The sequence below is a fragment of the Chiloscyllium plagiosum genome, chromosome 23 (assembly GCF_004010195.1).
Source record: "Chiloscyllium plagiosum isolate BGI_BamShark_2017 chromosome 23, ASM401019v2, whole genome shotgun sequence".
Taxonomy (NCBI): domain Eukaryota; kingdom Metazoa; phylum Chordata; class Chondrichthyes; order Orectolobiformes; family Hemiscylliidae; genus Chiloscyllium; species Chiloscyllium plagiosum.
In genome coordinates, this window is record NC_057732.1 from 27,309,734 (window position 1) to 27,327,700 (window position 17,967).

General features: G+C 41.8%; 1 protein-coding gene across 6 annotated transcripts in view; it reads right to left on the reverse strand.

Annotated features, from left to right (window-relative positions):
• Positions 1-17,967, reverse strand: part of LOC122561499 (protein monoglycylase TTLL8-like) — an 82,949-nt gene that overhangs the window by 23,884 nt on the left and 41,098 nt on the right. For all 6 annotated transcript variants that reach the window (XM_043713243.1, XM_043713248.1, XM_043713244.1 and 3 more), the window contains one exon: positions 2,773-2,887. In XM_043713243.1, the coding sequence (XP_043569178.1) occupies positions 2,773-2,887 (115 nt within the window). The remainder of the gene's footprint in view (positions 1-2,772; positions 2,888-17,967) is intronic.

A 17,967-nucleotide genomic window follows, 5' to 3' on the forward strand; every position in this document is an offset into this window, starting at 1 on the left:
ATACTTAGTGCTCTGACCAATAAAGGAAAGCATACTAAATGCCTTCTTCACTATCCTATCTACCTGCAACTCCACTTTCAAGGAGTTATGAACCTGCACCCCAAGGTCTCTTTGTTCACCAACACTCCCCAAGACCTTACCATTAAATGTATAAGTCCTGCTCCAATTTGCCTTTCCAAAACGCAGCATCTCACATTATCTGAATTAAACTCCACCTGCCACTCCTCAGCCTATTGACCCTATGCTGGAAGTTTTTGAAGAAAGCAGTGATGGGTTTGTTAAATCATTTTTACTTCTTTGTCACATTGTGTGACAGTACTTAGTTTATTGATAGTTGATAAATTTGGATTGCTATCCATAAACAAAAGTGACCTCCAATTCCTACTAAGTCATAAAGACTCAGTGATCAACTTTGTGGCTGATATCAAACAAATTAATCTTAGAAATGTTGAAGGCTCTGGAAATTTCCCTCCAATAATACTGTGCATTGAGAGTACACCCCTGTGACTATAATTTGGGCTGCTCTATATAGTGATGGGCAATAAATGGCAGCAATGCCAAAATCCCAGAAGTGAATTAAGAAAACCATTGATTGTGTTTCTCCGATAGATTTACGCCTGCATGTCTTTCCTTTCACTGATTCAATCCAGCCCGGGTTGACTTGAGCATTGGGCGTCTGTATTGTACTTTTTGAAGGTAGGCTGCTAGTATTCGAAGGTCTTTGCATCTCTAGTTTAACCTAAACACCATAAGACAGGAGGGCAGAAGTAGGCAACTCAGCCCATTAAGTCTGAACTGGCATTCAGTGAGGTCATGCTAAGCTTATAAAACTCAAATCTACTTAACCCACAACCCTTGATTCCCTTATTGATCAAAACATGTCTATCTGAGCCTTGGATACACTTAATGATCCACCCTTTAAGAAATGCCACAGATTCACTACAAGCTGAGAGAAGGAATTTCTCCTCATTTGTGTCATAACTGGATGACCCCTCACTTGGAGATTATGCCCTTTGGTTCTCGACTCTCCCTCAAGAACAGAAAAAATCAACAATTTTTGCATCTACCCTGTCAAATCCCTGAAAAATCTTTAATGTTTCAGTAAGGCTGTCTCATTTTTCTCTAAACTTCAACAAGTTCAAGCCTAAACTATGCAGCCTTTCTCTATAAGAAAATCTCTGCAGGCCTGGGATCAACCTTGTGAACCTTCTGTGAGCTGCCTCCTTTATTAAGGGAATCAAAACTGTTCACAGTATTCCTGGAGTGGTCTAACTTGTGGCTCTTACAGTTTTAGCAAGACTTCCCTAATTTTATAACATAGAGTTATTCTCCCTCGCTCTCACTCCTGTAAAATTCTTTATTTTCATTAAGATGTACATTATACTGAAAACAGCCGTCCAGTACAGTTTCTCCCTTCTGCTCTGCTTTGAACCTTAGTCACATGTCTCTCTCTTCATATCAAAAAAAGCATCATCATTTACAACATCATGAGCACACTCATTTACCATTATACTGCAGTTTGTCTTAAGAGGTAGGAAGATTTTGCTAATTGTATAATTCAGACAAAAGAACAGGAAGGTGCTTCACATTTAGGTGTTTTCCTGTGAATGTGTTAAACTTTAACCAAAGATCAACAATTTTTTCATTATGCCTCAGGTTCTTACCAAACTTTATCATGATAAAAAGTTAGGAACAAATGCAGAACAAAAGCATTCACAAAATTCATGAATAGGAAGGGTTTAGATGGACATGGGCCAAATGCTGGCAAATGGGACTAGATTAATTTAGGATATCTGGTCGGTATGGATGAGTTGGACCAAAGGGTCTGTTTCCATGCTGTATATCTCCATGACTCTATGACTCTAAGGGGAAAGGAAGGTCATAGTCATATTCAAAAGCAATCCAGATGGAGGGATGTGGTTGTGATGGGTTGGGGAGTACAGTTGAAGTAAAGGTTATAATAATGTGCAAAGATTTACCATAGTATGTCACAAGTGGATATAGAATCAAAAGGAATATTAATTTTGAACAAATCTCCAAATAAAACCTTTTTATAATAGTCTGTCATTGGGCAAATGCAAGTCTATTGTGTGTTCATGCTTGGACTGTAGACTGAACAAAAACCACCATACTGAAGATTTGAAAGAAATTTTGTCGAGATTTTTGGCCTCCTTATAAAGTCATATTTTTTATTTCTCATATAGATAACACCAGCTGCCACAGTGTGCCTCTCTCTCTAACAAGTGTTCATAAAGTTCCAACAGTGGAGTGAATACATAATAGCCAAGCAAAATTCTGCACTGACTCTGACCATGCATTACTTTGGTGGAGTCAGTTTGGAGGGATGTTTCAGCATTTACTTTCGAATGATTTTCAAGTTTGCCAAACTGAATTTGCTCAGTTCTTTAGATGCCCATTAACAGAGTCTCTGAGAGGGAAATGAAACAGCAGGAACTGTGGTAAAAATTCACTGAATTGTTGACCAATTGGATAACACACTGAGAGCAATTAGAAAACTCAAAGGCCTAAATCTATGAACATTTCCTTCAATGAAGTGCATTTGCAGTGTTCCTTCAGAGAAGTAAGAGGAAAAATTCTGTGATGAAATTTAGCACACCAGATTTCATTAGGCGTGAGGGAAGCAAGATGAAAGCTGACTCCCAGACATGTTGTGATTTTTCTTTCTATCACCTCTACATGCAATCATTTCTAATTCAGCCGATGATAGTTTTTTCTTATATTGTTCTAAATGGATGGGAATCTCATACTCACTGCAGAGAGTACGTTCATCTTCCATTTCAGAAAATAGATAGCACCGCGGAAAGAAAGTGTCTGCGCTCTCATCCAAATGGGAAGGCAACTTTCTCAGATTCATGCAAAGTCTGGCCTTCAGTGAAATAACATACAAATAAAATCTTTGATCACATAAACATCTGTTTAGCTGATGATATTTAGATTAAACATTCATAATCAACAGAGTGATTCCAAATGGATATAACATTCTTTAAATTGCATGTTTATAAGTTTTAATCAATGTATTCATTATTGTCATTGATGCAAGTGCACTTGTGAATTTGCAGAAAGCAAATGAAGTAAATTACTAGGTAATTTGTTTTGCTGTTGTTGTCTAAGGAATAGATTTTGGCCACTGTTTTATTCATGTCTGGTTTATCATCCCATTACTCGAAGTTTGTGGACTTAAATAGTCCTTTTTGGTAGTGAACTTTTACATCAAAACTACAAAAATCAGAATATATATGATTATTATGATAAATGAATGAAATTATAGTCAGTTCAAGACTCAGTGCTACAATGTCTGAAAATCTTTTGTGTTAATTAAGGAACAACATAAAAGTAACATTTTGTAAATTAATGGTCAATTAAGCAGCTCAAGATTTTTTCATACTTAACTACAAATAATTCCATAATTCAACCTTTATATACAATCCACGAGAAGGCTGCTGTTTAGTTCAAATCACTGAGGGGAAGAAAAGACCAAAGATGTGAAGCAAAAAGACATGAGGCAGCTGGGCCTTCTGCATTACTAAAAGGTATTTTGTAAGTTTGATGAAATCACTTTCTTCTTCCAGTTACACTGCTTGGTCAGTCCAATATTACTTATTGACAAGAACAAAGGAGGAACATTTGACATGTTTATATGCCACTCCACTCTGTAACCAATTTCCCATTCAACATCAATAAGCTAAAATAACAGATAAAGAATTCAAAGACAAATGATCCCTTACTCCCAAATGTAACTGTTGGACTTTAATGACTCATTTTCTCCAGGAGATACTTTCTCATTGCATTTATATTGCCTCTGATGAAGTAAACGTTTGAAATGGGGCAGGCAAAATATCCAGAACCAATACAAACTTCCTCTGGGACCTTGTCATTTTTCAAGAGTGTATAATTGTAAAATAATCTAATGCTAATAGCACCTTTCTTAAGAATACATGAATTGACTATTTTCCTCTATTATTCCATGGAATATGAAGTGTTGATAGCAAGGACAAAATTTGTTGCTCATTCCAGTTTTGCTTTTGAAACTGTGTGGCTTGCTATCCCATTTCAGAAGGCAGTTTATAGTCACTTAATGTGTGGGCCTGAAGCCACATATGGACCAGACCAGGTAAAAGCAGTAGACCGCTTTTTCTTAACAGGACATTTGTGAATCAAATGTGTTTCTACACCAACCAATCATTGATGTCATGTTGACCATGGATGAGATTAATTTTACATTTCAGATTTAATTACCAAATTTAAATTTCAGCAGCCACCTGGGAGGGATTTCAGCATGTGCTTCCAAAACAAAGCTGGGCACCTGAATGACTAGTCCAGTGCTATTAGAACTATGCCACCATCTCCATCTGTTGATTGATTGACTGTGAGAAACCTAAGTCCATCAAGTTGTGCCAGTTCGACATTCAAGGAGTGAAGGACTTTGTGAATCACAAAAACAGCTGTTGTTTCTGAGAAGATCTTAAGGGCCACAGGAGTGTAATTGATAATCTCTTTCACTCAAGGAACCAAGCAGTAGGACTGAACACGGCTGACACTGCTGCCTAGCTGTCTTCCTCAATGGAAACATGGATGATGCACTTACCTCAACAAAATAGGGCATCAGTCACCTCCTTTATGTGCCAATGTGTGATAGCCTGTAAGAAGTCACCTGCCTACAGCAGAAACCACCACTAGAGGTAGGAATTAAGTTGTGCAGTGATCTTAAGAGACACTGGCATGGGGTTCTCCCAAATCCATGTGGCAGCAGGTCTTGATGGACAATCTGACATTGCTCAGTTAATACTGCCAGAATAGAATCAGTCATCTATGGCATCATCTCTTCGACATCTCTGGAGATAATTTGTTCTTGTCCTCAGGATGTGTTGACAGGATTATGTCCTTCTTAAAAAAAGATCTACACTGGATGACTGCATCCAGCCCTGCCTCCTGTTCTAGTGATACCTGCGGTTGCCATTGCAATCTCTGCTGTTAATAGGCAAGAGCTCTTCATCATCTCATCCTCTGCTGCTCACAAGGATGCAGGAATATTGAGTAAATGAGACCCATGGCTGCAATGTGTTAAAGAGGGGAGACATAGTATTGAAAGCATGCTTGCCCGGGGTTCTCATCCATAGAAATAATGATCAGAGAGTCAGTTTGGTGGTTTTTTTCACACCCAGAACAACACATCAAATGTCCTTCTCTCATTTCAGTTGAGGTTCCGGTTGGAGACGTGACATTTTTGTATGTCACTCTAACATTTCCTGCTGCTGCAGCTTATGCCCTCTCTTCATCCTCATTCCTGCACCCATTATCATAGACCCACATCATATAGCCTTTTGCCTTTCCTCAGTGACACTTGAACCTCTTTCCACTCACTACGTTTGACTTGCCACAAGTTCCATTGACATTCCATCTATCTCCCCTGTGTCTACAGCCACATCTATTCAAATGTCTACTCTAACAATGACAATTATCATCCTCAGTTGTATCAGACGCCCTTGCAGCCCATGTTATGCGAAGTATGAATACCCAAAGCTGGATCTCCTCACTGGTGAATCTAACTCCCACCCACCCCCCCCACCCCCAATGACTATTCCATCTACCACACAGTGCCCTCAATGTGAACCAAACAGCCCTTACATTGACAGCAACAGACTCACTGATTAGGTCCCTCATTCATCTTACCATCCCTGTCTGGAAGTAATCACCCCACACACAACCACCACACCTGGGACGTCCCTCCTCCTGCCAGCACCTGAACACACTCCTCTGTCCTCTGTCCCTTCTCTCATTTGCCTACTCTGAACTAAAAGCAAAACTTGCCACACATTCTGCCCCCAACCCCGCCTCTTGTGCCACAGAGTTCAAGACAGACAAGTGCTCACCTTAGAAAATACTGCACAAATTTGAGTGGTGAACTGGGTTGCATGAGATTCTGATGTGTCATTGCTATTAACTTGGAGGTAGAACCTAATTAAATAAAAGATTTTCCACTAATGAAAATTCATGGTTGCAAATGTATTAGAAGATTTCATCTATCACAGAATGGTGTGAGGCTAAACTGGCAACAACACTCTGTTGACATAATTCCTGCCTTTGGGAAATTAATCCAGCAATTCCTGATAATCAACACAGCTTGTATATTCTGACACTACATCTCACCTTCACATATGAATTAAATAGGCCAACCTCATAACCCACCTGCCATAGCTCTGCATGCTTCCATGCCATTCAACTATAGCAGGTCAATTATCAAAATACTCCATCACTGCTTGCAGAAGGCCACTCACACCAGGTAGTGAGGCAGATGGTAAAGTCACCATAGCTATCTCATTAGAGAGAGAGAGAAAGACAATGGTGGATTTAACCTGAGAGTCACCACGTGAGGGCAGAGGTTGAGAAGAAGTGTCCTTCATAGTAAGCTCTATCGATGCAGGAATTGAACTCATGCTGTTGATATCATGCTGCATTGTAAGCCTGCCATCCAGCCAACTGAGTAACTGACCCCCAGTACTTGAGTAAGATGACACACTGAGGAACCACAATCCATATCCTGCGTGTTCCCCAGATCATGGGTACCAATGCAATAGATCGAGTGGAGGAAAAGCAATTTTAACCATATGTTGTACAGAAGCAAATACCCCATAAACTCTATGCCTTCTGTGTCTCACCCATAACAGGCATTTTTGAAACTTCAGAAGTTTGCATCAATGAATAGTCCTTAATACAAAGAGGAGCAACTTTGGTTTCTCATTTGCAAATAAAAAATCTTGTTTGGATACTGTACAGGTCTTACTCCTCAAAATTTTTGTTTTAAAACATCAACATTGCCTTGACTGCAAACAACTTTCTCCCATCAGGATTAATATTACTTGTCATGACTCTGATGTATAATGATGCATAATTAAGAACAAGGAACATGTGATGATGAGCATCTCGGTGGCTCAGTGGTTAGCACTGCTGCCTTACAGTGCCAGGGACAGAGTTTGATTCCATCCTCAGGTGACTGTCTGTGTGGAGTTGCATGTTCTCTCCCATGTCTGCGTGGATTTCCTCTGGGTTCTCTGATTTCCTCCCACAGTCCAAACATGTGCAGGTTAAGCAGATTGGCCATGCTAAATTGTCCAATGCGTCTAGGGATATGTAAGCTAGGTAGATGAGCCATGGGAAATGTGGGGTTCCATGGATAAGGTAGGGAGCTGGCCGCACTAGGGACATGACATGCAATGATGTGTGTACGACATTCATACTGAGGATTATGATAAAGTGAATATGGACAATAACTGAAATGATGCTAAAACAAAAGTGGACATCTTATTTGTAGAAATAGGTCCTGAAAATAAAATACGTTAAGACAAAACATCAGCACAGCAACGTAAAGTGGGGACCTCGTGCAGTGTGTTTAATGTCTGCTAGAAACCAAAGTGAAAGCAGGTTACAGCAGAGGTCAAGGCCACATGTCCACTGCAATCCAATAGTATACCTGTGTAAATGTAACACTCCAAACAGAAAGAATGTACCAAAGAATACTGAACATGAAATGTGAATATGCGGTGTAAATATAATCTGTCATAACAAGTGAGGTGCTCTTGCACTGCATTGAAGGAAAATAATCTGCATTGCACTTTATAGAATGTTAAGTTTGAAAAATTATGTAATGTATCTTTACAAATGTTATGAACAAAGGACATTTTTCAAAAAACATGAATGGCTTTGATTCGCTTTCCCTTGAAAAAAGGCTGAGGGGCAGCCTATTAGATGTCAACAAAATTATGAAATTTGATTGTGTAGATAAAAAGTGGGTATTTCCACTTTTGAAGAAGCTCAAGGCATCAATGTAAGATATTTGCTGATTAAACTAATAGGAATTTCTGAAAAAATGTCTTTACCCAAAATGTGCTGAGAACGTGGAACACAATTACCACAGGGAGTAGGAGATGTGAATGGTATAGGCATATTTATGGAGAAGCTAGATAATCATTTGAGGGAGAAAGAAATAAAGTGTTAAGCTAATATAGCTAGTTGAGGAAAGCTTGAATAAACAATAAAGGCTGATATGGACTGCAGAGCCAATTCACCTGTTTCTGGGACTTTTACATCAGACCTTCCCATAGATTTGAGAGTTTTGTACTGCAGCGCCCTCTACAGAGGAGCAGGGAACTGTGTAATCAAGATAAAGAGACAGCTTGAGACCAAATGTGTATTTGCTCACTCAAGCCCTGTCAATAACCAGGCAACACCTTCTGGGCTACTCTTGTTGTTTGGGTTCTGGGTGTAGTGAGATTTACATTCAAGTGAATGAAAAGAAACAGATTTTTGTGCATGTAACTATATCAGAGGATGATAAAAATAGGACATCTTATCTAGGTGCTGCAGACCAAGGCTCCAATTCGATGTGATCTGACAACACGATGACATGACTCCTTTGATACATTTTCACTACAGTCAGAGTAAAGGTATAATTCCCCATACTCTGCACTGAAGACAAGTGAGACCAAGAAGGGAGAGTCTTTCTGCTGCTGTTTGTTCCCTCAATATGCCCTGTTTATAACCACCCTGAGTTCTGCGCAGGTGAGCCTGAGAGTGAGGGTGGTTGATTTCCTGCTCACTGTCCACTACACCTGGGATCCCTATGGTCAGGATCTGAGCTGCTTCTCAATTTATCTGCATTGAGGTTCCAAACATTACTTAAAGGCTATAGTTCAATATTAAGCATAATAAATGCAATGGAGTTAGAAAAAGCCTATTATTTGAAATGAGACATAGTATATCAAACATAGTATATCATAGTATGTGTGTTATATCATTAACACAAGCACTGCAACTCTATCATGTGGGAAATATGCCCTCTGCAGTGTGTGACAGGTCAAATACAGCCATCTCCTTAACAGGAGCGTGGGCGGCACGGTGGCACAGTGGTTAGCACTGCTGCCTCGCAGCGCCAGAGACCCGGGTTCAATTCCCGCCTCAGGCGACTGACTGTGTGGAGTTTGCACGTTCTCCCCGTGTCTGCGTGGGTTTCCTCCGGGTGCTCCGGTTTCCTCCCACAGTCCAAAGATGTGCAGGTCAGGTGAATTGGCCATGCTAAATTGCCCATAGTGTTAGGTAAGGGGTAAATGTAGGGGTATGGGTGGGTTACGCTTCGGCGGGTCGGTGTGGACTTGTTGGGCCGAAGGGCCTGTTTCCACACTGTAAAGTAATCTAATGTAAAAAAAATTATCTGCATTGAGGTTCCAAACATTACTTAAAGGCTATAGTTCAATATTAAGCATAATAAATGCAATGGAGTTAGAAAAAGCCTATTATTTGAAATGAGACATAGTATATCAAACATAGTATATCATAGTATGTGTGTTATATCATTAACACAAGCACTGCAACTCTAACATGTGGGAAATATGCCCTCTGCAGTGTGTGACAGGTCAAATACAGCCATCTCCTTAACAGATGGGCAAATGGGCTGAGGAGTGGCAGATGGAGTTTAATTTAGATAAATGTGAGGTGCTGCATTTTGGGAAAGCAAATCTTAGCAGGATTATATACTTAATGGTAAGGTCCTAGGGAGGGTTGCTGAACAAAGAGACCTTGGAGTGCAGGTTCATAGCTCCTTGAAAGTAGAGCCCGCAGGTAGATAGGATAGTGAAGAAGGTGTTTGGTATGCTTTCCTTTATTGGTCAGAGTACTGAGTATTGACATTAGGAAGTCATGTTGTGGTTAGACAGGACATTGGCTAGGCCACTTTTGGAAAGATGTTGGGAAACTTGAAAGGGTTCAGAAAAAATTTACAAGGATGTTGCCAGGGTCGGAGGATCTGAGTTGTAGGGAGAGGCTAAATAGGCTGGGGGTGTTTTCCCTGGAGCGTCGAATGCTGAGGGGTGACCTCATAGAGGTTTATAAAATCATGAGGGGCATGGATAGGATAAATAAACAAAGTCTTTTCCCTGTGGTGGGGGTGTCCAGAACTAGAGGGCATAGGTTTAGGATGAGAGGGGAAAGACATAAAAGAGACCTAAAGGGCAACTTTTTCACACAGAGGGTGGTGCGTGTATGGAATGAGCTGCCAGAGGAAGTGGTGGAGGCTTGTACAATTGCAACATTTAAAAGGTATCTGATTGGGTATATGAATAGGAAGGGTTTGGAGGGATATGGACCAAGGCGGCAAATGGGACTAGATTAGTTTGGGATAATTGGTCAGCATGGGTGAGTTGGACCGAAGGGTCTGTTTCCGGGCTGTACATCTCTATGACTCTAAATTCACCTCGAAACATCCTTTAATAACATATTACAAAGATAATGGTGTTTCTTACTAATCAGAACAATCAATTCCATAAATTAATCCAATAGACCCAGATACAAGGTGAGAAATATTGCAGCAGTGAAGAACATTGAAAACCATCAGTCCAAAGTCACCCACTCGTGCTAAGCAACTGCACTTACCACATGTCATGCATTACTGTTTCTGATTAACTGGAAATCAAGTTCCGTATCAATTAGTGATAGCTGCAGCAAGAAAAGGTGACCCATCTATTGTGTTAAGTAATACAGTAGAGAGTAAGCAGCAATATTCTCCAAATTTCCTAGATTTGATTCTCATCTGCTTAGACTGCTCTAAATGAGTATCTTTAACCCTCCTCCAACTCTGGGTAAACATTGCTGCCCAGTGAATGTTTCATATTGAATAGTGATTTCTGCAAAGCAGATTTTCAGAAAGACCAGAAATATCAAAACCTGCCCACTTCTGCATGCGACTGAGCAAGCAATGAGAACCGCCTTGGGATATGTAGGAGAATAGCTCCAGTTGCATTTTAAATATCGGACATAGTCGAAAGGCCTCTCACCCCATTCACCTACTCCATTGCACTAAAATTGGATGGCAGCCAAGAAAACAATAATAGGTGTGGTGTTATTACTATGGAAGTATTACAAAGTTCTGTTCCTGGTGCATAATTTTTTTTTGCTATTTCATAATTGATCCACCTTTCTTTGTACAGGAGATGAGTTGGCAGAACAGCATCCTTAACCCAGTGCCTCTGCTCAGATTCTTCACTTACATTAGGCTACATCTTACTGCAACAGTGCACTATGCCAAAGGGATACCTAAAAAGAGACAGTGCAAGATAGCAGACGATGACATATCCCTCCCAGATCATCTCAACATCTTCTATGCTCGCTTTGAGCAGAATTTCGGTGGAGAGATAACACCTATTCCGATAAGTCCTGATGAACCTATCCCAACAGTCACTGTATCAGAGGTCAGATCAGTTTTCCTTCGTGTGAATCCAAGGAAAGCGATGGGAACAGATGGAGTACCAGGTCATACACTCAGAATATGCGCAGATCAACTAGCAGAAATCATCACAAACATCTTCAACCTCTTCCTGCAGCAGGCCACTGTCCCTGCCTGTTTCAAGAGGGCCAACATCATCCCTGTGCCTAAGAAGGCTCATGCAGCATGTCTCAATGACTACCGCCCAGTGACCCTAACTTCGGTGGTCATGAAGTGTTTTGAAAGGCTGGTCATGGCATTATTCAACTCCAGCCTCCCCACTACTCTTCACCCTCTCCATTTTGCCTATCAGACCAACAGATTTACATCAGATACCATATCACTTGCCCTTCACTCCTCCTTAGAACATCCTGACACCAAGAACAGCTACGTAAGAATCCTACTCATTGACTACAGTTCAACCTTCAATACTATTATCCCTCGAGACTGATTACTAAACTTAGTGATCTCGGACTATGCCTGACTCTCTGCAACTGGATCCTCAGTTTTCTGGCCCACAGGCCACAATCAGTGAAGATTGGGGTCAATATTTCATCCTCACCAACACTCAACACTGGAGCCCCTCAGAGGTGCGTACTCAGCCTCTGAATGTACTCATTGTATGCCCATAACTGCGTTGCCAAATACCAGACTAATGCCATTTACAAATTCGCTGATGACACCACCATAGTTGGTCGAATCTCAGATGGCAACGAAGCAGACTACAGACAGGAGGTGGAAAAACTAGAAAAATGGCACTCTGAGAACAAGCTAGCTCTCAATGCCAGCAAAACCAAGGAACTCATAATTGACTTTCGGCGGGATGTTACTCATGCCCCCCCTACACATTAACAGCACAGAGGTGGAATGGGTGGAGAGTGTCAAGCTCCTGGGAGAGGTCATCCACAAGAAGCTTTCTTGGACTCTTCATGTGGACGCAATGGTTACAAAGGCACAACAACGTATCTTCTTCCTCAGTTAGCTGAAGAAATTTGGCATGACAGCGAGTACCCTTGCCAACTTTTATAGGTGTGCCATCGAGAGGATTCTGTCTGGATATAGCACTACCTGGTATGGAAACTGTACCATTCAAAATCAGAGACGTTACAGAGAGTAGTGGACTCGGCCCAGACAATCACAAAGGTCAACCTCCCATCTATAGAATCCATCTACTATGCCCGCTGTCAAGGAAAGGCCGCCAACATTCTCAAAGATCCATCCCACCCTGTTTTTTCTACAACCTCTATCATTGGGGAAAAGGTACAGAAGCGCACACACACCAGCCAGCTTTGGAATAATTTCTTCCCTACTGTTAGTAGAACACTGAATGGACTCACAAACTGTTAACATTTGCCTGTATCTGTGTTTTTGTTTTTGCCGTTGTTTACCTATGATTTACTTATCTATCTACTTAACTCTGTGATCTGCCCGTACTGCTCGCACAGCCCAGACAATCACAAAGGTCAACCTCCCATCTATAGAATCCATCTACTATGCCCGCTGTCAAGGAAAGGCCGCCAACATTCTCAAAGATCCATCCCACCCTGTTTTTTCTACAACCTCTATCATTGGGGAAAAGGTACAGAAGCGCACACACACACACACACACACCAGCCAGCTTTGGAATAATTTCTTCCCTACTGTTAGTAGAATACTGAATGGACTCACAAACTGTTAACATTTGCCTGTATCTGTGTTTTTGTTTTTGCTGTTGTTTACCTATGATTTACTTATCTATCTACTTAACTCTGTGATCTGCCCGTACTGCTCGCAAGACAAAGCTTTTCACTGTGCCTCCTTACACATGACAATAATTTCAATTCAGTTCAATTAAGTCCAATCACACTTCTGGGTGGTTTCATCATCAGTACCAAGAAATGCTCAGGACTACCACATCCTGTTTTCTGTACTGCTGAATCCTAACTTTGAAAAGAATGAAGAGTAAACATCTGCATAATCTTTCTCTGTAGAAGCCATCCAAATTCTGTGGTTTTGTCTCATGTCCTAGTTACCTACTTCCTAAACTAGCGGAATAAACTGCTCTTGAAGAAACTAATCGAAATGCAGTAGCAACATTCATATCGAAATAGTCAGAACACTGGGAAACTAAAGTATGCGGGCTCCCCAATTTACAAATCAGAATTTACCATGTTAAAACTGATCCAGCAGTATAAAATGGAAATAGTAGTGCAACCTATCAAGTTGGTAGTTAGATTAGCAATTCTTTTCGTAATCCTAAAAATTACATGAAGAAAGTAATGCCAATCCAGCCTTTACCACCAACAGAGCAGCATTTTGACAACTCCGTCTTTATGAATAGCTCTCCCACTAAATATGGTTGCATATGCACCTTGCTTTTAAAGGGTTTATCATGCGCTATGCTTCTACAATGGCACAACTCTATCTGGTAGTCTGTTGTGTGTGTACACATACACACACACACCTTCTCTCAATGACACACACACACAAACACTCTCTCTCTCTCTCTCTCTCACACACACAAACACACACACATCTAAATCTATGAGGTGAATAATTTCATCCAAAATGTGGATTTATTTGCAAATCTCTCTCTCTCTCACACACACACACACAAACACACACATCTAAATCTATGAGGTGAATAATTTCATCCAAAATGTGGATTTATTTGCAAATACATAATTTGTAGTCACAGTCAGTGAGTGTGGCATTTTACAAATGCCTGCTTTCAGAACAAGATCAGCCTGATTTAAAATTCAGAAGACTCTGAAGGCCTCACACCTACAATACAGTGCCTGACATTGTGTATCTCTGCCTGATTGAAGGTGGGAAATTAGGCAGACACTGATTAAACCTTTAATGATTTTGGGACAGTGACTTGCAACAGATTCTGGATTTGCATCTTAATCAATTGGAACTTACATTTCCTTTCTAACAGAGTTCTCCATCAGCCATTTTAGGTTTGCTCACTAAAACCAATTGTATGATCCCTTGATATCTCTGCTTATGAACTCTGTGTCGGTGTACCCTCTCTCACTTCACCTGATGAAGGAGCATTGCTCCGAAAGCTTGTGATTTCAAATAAACCTGTTGGACTATAACCTACCATTGTGTGACTCCTGACCTTGTCAGAAAGCAACGAGTATATTATGTGCCACACAAATGATAAAAGGATGTCCAACCATTGCCACTTGGTACTTAATGTAATTATTGTCCCTGAATCACCTTCCATCAACATCCTGGGGGTTATCACTGATCAGAAATTGAATTGAATCAGTCATAAAAAATATCATGACCACAAGAACAGATCAGAGGCTGTGAATTCTGCAGTGAGTGACTTGACTTCTGATTTCATATAGGCTCTCCACCATTCACAAGACATAAGTCAAGAGTGAGATGGAATAATCTCCACTTGCCTCGATGGATGCTCCTCCAACTACACTCAAGCAGCTTGACACCATCCATCATAAAGCAGCCAACTAGACTGACACTCCAGCTTATACCCTCAATATTCATTCTCTCCACCATGCACAGTGATAGCGGTGTGCACCATATACGCAGTAACAACTCACCCTGGTTCCTGTGACAGCACCCTCCAAACCCATAAACTCTCCCGGCTGGAAGAGAAAGGACGGCTAAGGCAAGGGAACACCACCCATCCAAATGGCACATCATATTGACATGAAACTAAATCACCATTCCTTCACTGTTACTGGGCCGAGAGTCTGGAACTCCCTATCTAACGGCACAGTGGATGCCCCACAGCCTGAGGACTGCAGTAGCTCAAGAAGGCAGCTCACCACCACCTATTCCTCTCCAGCCCCCTTCTCCAACCATTGCCCTTCACTATGTCTCCTCTCACTTATCATAGGGTCAATGTTCTTTCTCCTGTCTCTATTCCCCTCCACTCAGACTTTTAACCTCTTAACTCCTCCTTCCCTCTTCACTATTCTCCACTCTTATTTGCCTTGCCCTGTAAATACTAGTTAAAGTGTTGAAACACCACATCTCCAAGATTCCTTACAAACATCTTTCAGAGTAACAGAATATTTAGAACAATAGTATCCCATTTATACTTTGTAACAAAACTTACATTTACATAGCACTCCTTACGTGTAGAAAGAAGCCTCACTAAACATAATAAATATGCATTAAGATGCACCCGGTGGTACAGCTTATGTGCATACTGCAGATTTAGGATAGTTTGTTTAGCTTCTAGCATTATTAGATTGTTTTACAGGAAATGATTGATGATCTACAACTAAGAAAGAAAGATAAACTGAAAAAAATGTTTCACTTGACTTTCTTGATGAAGATTTTAGTTGGTATCCAAGTGTGAAAAATATTGTCAGATACAAGCTCCACTCCTCTATTGACAAAAATGGAGACTTGTATCAGAAAAGCAGGTTAATTCCCATAAATGTTACCATGACAAATCTAGGAGCTGATTTTGAATAAAAGGCAATGGGTAAAAGATAAAAGGCATGTGCAAGGTGGGCATGTAGTTATTCCTGCCTTTTTTTAAAAAGTTAAAAGTCACAAAACGCCAGGCTATAGTCCAACAGGTTCATATGGAAGCACTAGCTTTCAGAACACTGCTCCTTCATTAGAATCTTATTTAAAGGAATGGCATATCACAACTTCAGATTTTACCTTTCAAATTACTTCAAGAAAAACAAGGTCAAATGAAAGCTAAAGACTGAAAGTGGTGAGAATGCCAAAACTGTCTCTTGGAAAGAAATGTTACATTACTATAGCTACAGAATGCCTTATTCCAAAGAATTATTTTTTTTTAACTTCTGGTTTCCATGAGAAAGGCTTTACGTACAAAATTTGCTCATATGCAAATAAGATCAAGCAAATGTTGAAACAGCTAAAAGGAGCTTTGTCAGGATAAGTGTAAGCTTTATCCACATCACTTATTTTGAAAGTGCAGTGGGGTGTGAAGACTTTTTTCAAGTGTTCCAGTAGTTCACTTACCCAGTCAAAAGTATAATCACAACAACCAATCTTTATATGAAGTGCATTAGTGCACTTCTGATGTTATTTACATACATCTGAGTGCTGTCAACACTGGTTAAACCTAGGTATGTGATTATCAGACCAACTCAATCGCCCACACAAGCAACGAGGTTTTTATTTAGCTGTGGGCATAGGATCAGAGGGGATATGCCTGAGGGGGATTTTGCCCACCTGCTCCCATCTGTGGGCAGTTTTTAAACAGACCAAATCAATGATGATGGCAAGTGTTACCAACTGCAGATGGTGGACAGCCAACCAGACCACCAATATGGCTAATATGGATTACAGTCAAAAGCAGGAAGAGGAAACCTTACAAGGCCCCCAAAGCCACCCAGCAAAGAGGGAAGCGACACCTACACGATGAGGATACAGGCAGCTCTTCCGACGGTGAGGACGGGCGCAAAGAGGGTTGTCACCAGAGGAAGAGACAGAGTGCCACGGGGATAAAGGAGGGCAGCACCACCCAAACAGGGAAAGACGATCCCTCTGAGGGGATGGGTAAAGGCCTCCCGCCACCCGGTGAGAACCAAGAGGTAGCCACCGGCCCACAGCTCCAGGTAACTGGGAGCAGCGGTCCTGTGACAGCCCTGCTGTCAGACAGAGAACTGGACCATGCGGACCCTAGGCCCGACCCGAAGACACCAGAGCAGGGAAATGGCTCCAGCGTGGAGCCGGACAGCTACCTCAGCCCTGGGTTTGCCGTCACCATGGGGATGCACACAGCTACCCCAGAGAGGCAAGACCAGCAGCAAATGGACACTTGTAACCTCGTAAACTGTTAAAATGGGGCTAAGAATTGCCAGCATCAATGTACGTAGCATCAAATCGGCTACGCGATGTGTTTCTACGATGGCCTTCCTAGCCAACGTTAAAGCCGACGTCCTGTTCCTGCAGGAGTGTGGGATACCGCACCTCAGCAGCTACAGGAGATGGTCGAGCTTATGGGCCCATGGGCCGTCAGTTTGGTCGGGGGGCAACGATAACCGCGCCTCTGGCCTGGGTATCCTGTTGCGAGGAGGCAACTTCACCATCTCCGAGGTTAAGGAGGTGGTGGGCGGGTGCCTCCTCGTCGCTGATGTCATGTATAGAAACGCTCCCCTGAGACTGATTAATGTGTACGCCCCAACGGGTAAGAGTGAACAGTTGGCTGTCCTGCAGCAGATTCCACTGTTGCTGGCTACGTCCAGGCCGGTCATCCTGGCTGGAGACTTCAACTGTATCATTGATGCAGATGGACGATCCGGTGGGGGAGACAGTAAACTGGACGCCACGTCCAGAGCCCTGATGGACACGGTAAAAGATGCCAAGCTGCACGACGTCTTCAGCACCCCTGCAGACGGAGCGCAGTGTAGATACACCTGGTCACGGGCAGACGGGCCTATCCGCTCAAGGATAGATTACCTGTTGGTGTCCCGAACACTCTCGGTCAGAACCACTGATGAGAAGCCGGTGTTTTTCTCTGACCACTGCCTCCTGCTGGCCGACTGTCACCTACAGGACGAGCAGTGGGCTGGTAAGGGAACGTGGAAGCTGAACACAAAGCTCTTAACCCCGTGAAACATTGGAGGAGCTCAACAGGGACTACGCAGGTTGGAGAACCGTGAAGCCCCTCTTTGAGTCCCCAGCGGACTGGTGGGAAACAGTAAAAGGGAACATCAAGAGGTTCTTCATCCTCAAAGGTGTTCAGGAGG